Source organism: Neophocaena asiaeorientalis, unplaced genomic scaffold (genome assembly GCF_003031525.2).
Source record: "Neophocaena asiaeorientalis asiaeorientalis breed wild unplaced genomic scaffold, Neophocaena_asiaeorientalis_V1.1 scaffold357, whole genome shotgun sequence".
Classification (NCBI taxonomy): domain Eukaryota; kingdom Metazoa; phylum Chordata; class Mammalia; order Artiodactyla; family Phocoenidae; genus Neophocaena; species Neophocaena asiaeorientalis.
The window spans coordinates 2,163,112-2,166,599 of record NW_020173270.1 but is presented as its reverse complement, the minus strand read 5'-3'; the positions used below and the strand labels follow the sequence as shown (position 1 = coordinate 2,166,599).

The following is a 3,488-nucleotide window of genomic DNA, read 5'->3' as shown; positions in this document are numbered from 1 at the left end:
GCCTCAGGGACCCCAACCCTCAAGCAACCCCAGCCAGGTCACTAAAAACCTCCGTAGCTTTTCCAGTCTCCTTCCTCCCCCCCTCCCCCCGCCCGACAACATACTCAGGGTGGGCAGGGTCCTGTCCAGGTGAGTCCTCCCCCTCTTCTGTAGTTCCTTCAGTGACCATGACCGCCGCCCCATGACCACTGGGCTGCCCACCCCCAGTCCCAGCTCCCCTCACCCCAGTGACAGACACCTTGGACTACCCAGGTTGCTCTCCTGCACTCTGGTGTTTTATTATTTCCAAATCTCTGCATATGTATAGGATAATAATAAGGGCACTGTTAAAAAAAAAAAAGGCTGAAACGGCCTGGCTGATGTGGCCAGTGGGCCCAGGCCGCACCACTGGGTCTAGGGAGGGTACCCCTGGGCTGGGGGCCTCTGGGCACTGCCCGTAGCCTGGGTGCCCATGGCCCAAGCAGCCCCCATGGGGCAGAGGGGCGGTGCTGGGGCTGGCGTTGTGCACAGCAGTCCCTCCCTTCCCCGCCGCATCCCGCTAGCTCTGCAGCAGTCCTGGCACGGCGGGGGCACAGCTGACAGTCTTGTCCCCAGAGGTCTAGTTGCTGCAGGTGGACACCAGTCCCCCGTGTGTCTGCAGTGACGATCCAGCCCCGAGGCCCCACTCGTGGCTGCTGCGCTCAGAGGACCTGCTCTGTGCTGGAGGCAGAGATGTCCAAGAGCCGCCAGGCCGCATAGGGGTTGAGCTCGCCCTGGTCTCGGCAGAGAGCCCACACGCACAGCATTCGCAGTACCTTGTCCTGCAGGATCGGGGAAGGGTGAGGGCTAAAGGCAGGGTGCGAGCCCGGCACCCACTCCAGGACGAGCGCAGGGCACGGAGAGAGACGCTGCCAGATCAGGGCACTGGGAGGGACCAGGGAGTGGTGCTGCGGGGTCTGGGGTCCAGAGCAGAGGCAGGGACAGAGGCTGTAACTCAGGACCTGGTCAAACTGGAGAGATCAGCTACCCTCCACCAGGCCCAGCTCAAGGTGCTGCCCTGCCACGCCGCAACCCCTGACTCTCAACTGGCCTCACTGCGTGTTCCCGCCCCATCCCCTCCCCCGCTCACTCACCGGGTCACCCTCGACCACCTCGCCTTTGGGATTCTTGATCACCATCACCAGCTGGGCCTGGAAGGTGATGATCAGCACAGGGCCCTGCTCCATCATCTTGCCCATGGCCAACTGCAGGGGCACGACAGGGCAGGCAGGCCTGAGAACGGTCCCCAGCCCCTTCGCTGCCGCTCCCCCCTCCAGGTGCAGACCCCTGCTTCAGCACCCCAGGGCTGCCACCTGCCACTGGCCCGTTTCTGGGCGGGCACTTCTCAATTGTGAGGAAGGATGTGAACCACTGAGGACCCACACAGGCTCCGCACACTGAGGCAGTGCAGGTGTGTAATGGCCTCTCGGAGCCGGCTGTCTCGCACACAGGTGTGGTGGGTGTGCCTTCAGCTCCCCACGGGGAGGAAATCGCGGGGATCGTGGCAGAGCAGCCCAGTGGGGGACCTGAGCGGTCCTGACAAAGCCTCCTCAGTGAAGGTGCAGGGATAGCCCTGGCTTCAGGGGCCTCAGGGGACCCTGGGTCCGGGCAACAGCACCCCCTGGGCCACCACTTGCCTGAGAATTCCCGACAGCAAGACTGTGGAAACCTTCCACTGAAAGGGACCCTGGAGGTCACTTAATCCAAGCACTGGAACTCCTCCAGGGAGGGGGAGCTCAACCCTCCCAGCCGAGCGCCATTCAGAGAAGCACCCCTGCCCACCCTGGGGTCCACCTGGGCCCCCGGAAGAGGCACTCACGTCGATGTTGTCGATGTCCAGGATGCGGGAGTGGAACTGGAGGCCCAGCGCCTTGGCCTGCTGGATCGGGTGGGCCAACTGGCTGTAGGTCTGCAACAAGAAGCCAGACACAACCGTATGGCCGGCCACCGTGCGAGCCAGGCCAAGGCACTGCACCGCAGGGGAGCCGGGGGCTGTTGCGGTGTCTCGGGAAGCTCCCTGAGGGCGAGCTCACCATGGGGTTTCAGGCTTTCAGCTCTTGTACCTTCCAGAAATGGCTCCCGGCTCCTGGGCGTGCGGCGCCAGGAGTGGCAGATGCCAGGAGCATGGGTCCAAGCAGGGAGGCCGGTGCCACCCGTTGGCTGGCTCGAATCACACACTGCCCTCTCATTATAAAGACAGCACCGTATCAACGTTATTGAAAGCGGTATTAATCAGTGAGTCTGGTTAATTCTCCGGGAACGCGATCTGGAATACACCCCCAGAGGTAAGTCGAGGCCTCTCTGGCTGACCCTGAACATTCCCATGTTCACCTCACTGTGAATCCTGGCCTGGAACCAAACGCTTTTTCTAGGATTCATCCTACCCCGTGGCTGCTCTGGGGTGAACTACCTGGGTCTACTGCCTTGTCACTGACCAGCCCCTGTGGGCGGGTCTCGGCCACTGGCAGCCTCCTCCTCTTACCGGGGCAGTGGTGCCCCAGATGACACCCTAACCCTCTTGTGCCTGCTCCCAGGCCCGGGACACAGCAGCCAGCAGCTTTATATCTCAACAAGCAACCATGACAGAAGACATTCCAACAGCATCCACTCTTTATGGAAGTAACTGATCCACCAAGTGAAAAAAAAAAAGCGCCAATCTTGTGTGGTTTCTCAAAGATGACACTTTCAAAACACCCCTGTGTGAGCGGCTGCAACTTCAGCTGCGTTTCCAGGGGCACCAGCAGCAGCTTGCTGGCAAAGATAACCAGCTACATCCTAATGGTCCCAAAGTAAAAAAAAAAACCAAAACAACAACAACAAAAACCAAACCACTCATAAATGCCCGCTGGATTAGTCACCGTGCAGGGGAGTATTTAACAAGGAAACCTGACATCTTCTCCTCTGCTTTTTCAAGTTGTTTGTGAGCTGGGTACAGAATAAAATCAGCCAAAAGAGACTCTGGATTGCTCAGTATCAAGAAGCTGGTGGGGGAGGGACGGGGGGAACGAATACTGTGAAGACACAGGTCAGGGAGTGAGCAGGGTGGGGTGAGGTGGCCTGATGACGGGGATGGGGAGGCTGCCAGGAAGGGGCAGTGCAGACAGGATGCTCCCAAGGACGCCTGAGCTGCCGCCGTGCAGCCCAGCGCGGCCTGTGGCCCGGGGCCCAGAGCCCGGACTCCAGGAAGCAGCCGGGCCTCGTCAGGACACGCGGCTCTTCCCGGGTGGGAATCTATCAATGTCTGTTTGGATGTGTTTGAGGATCTTGCAATGAGAACAGCTAATGAATACATCCAGCACTGCATGTGCTGGAGCGCTGCCCTTGTGTCCCCAAAGCATCCTCACGACCCCCATGAGATGAGCCCGATGATGTAACTCCGGCCCAGGGAAGGGAGGCTGTGGGGCCTCAAACCCCACTTGCCCGCCAGCACCCACGACCCCCGTGCACTGAGGGAACATCGAATGCACCCC

At 60.4% G+C, this 3,488-nt stretch overlaps 1 protein-coding gene across 1 annotated transcript in view; it reads right to left on the bottom strand.

Moving 5' to 3' along the window:
- Positions 1-253: 253 nt before the first annotated feature.
- TIMM44 (translocase of inner mitochondrial membrane 44) overlaps positions 254-3,488 on the bottom strand; it is a 14,141-nt gene continuing 10,906 nt past the window's right edge. The window contains exons 11-13 of the mRNA XM_024745942.1: positions 1,838-1,927; positions 1,113-1,223; positions 254-800 (exon numbers count right to left, since the gene is read on the bottom strand). Of these exons, the coding sequence (XP_024601710.1) occupies positions 681-800; positions 1,113-1,223; positions 1,838-1,927 (321 nt within the window). The 3' untranslated portion in view covers positions 254-680. The remainder of the gene's footprint in view (positions 801-1,112; positions 1,224-1,837; positions 1,928-3,488) is intronic.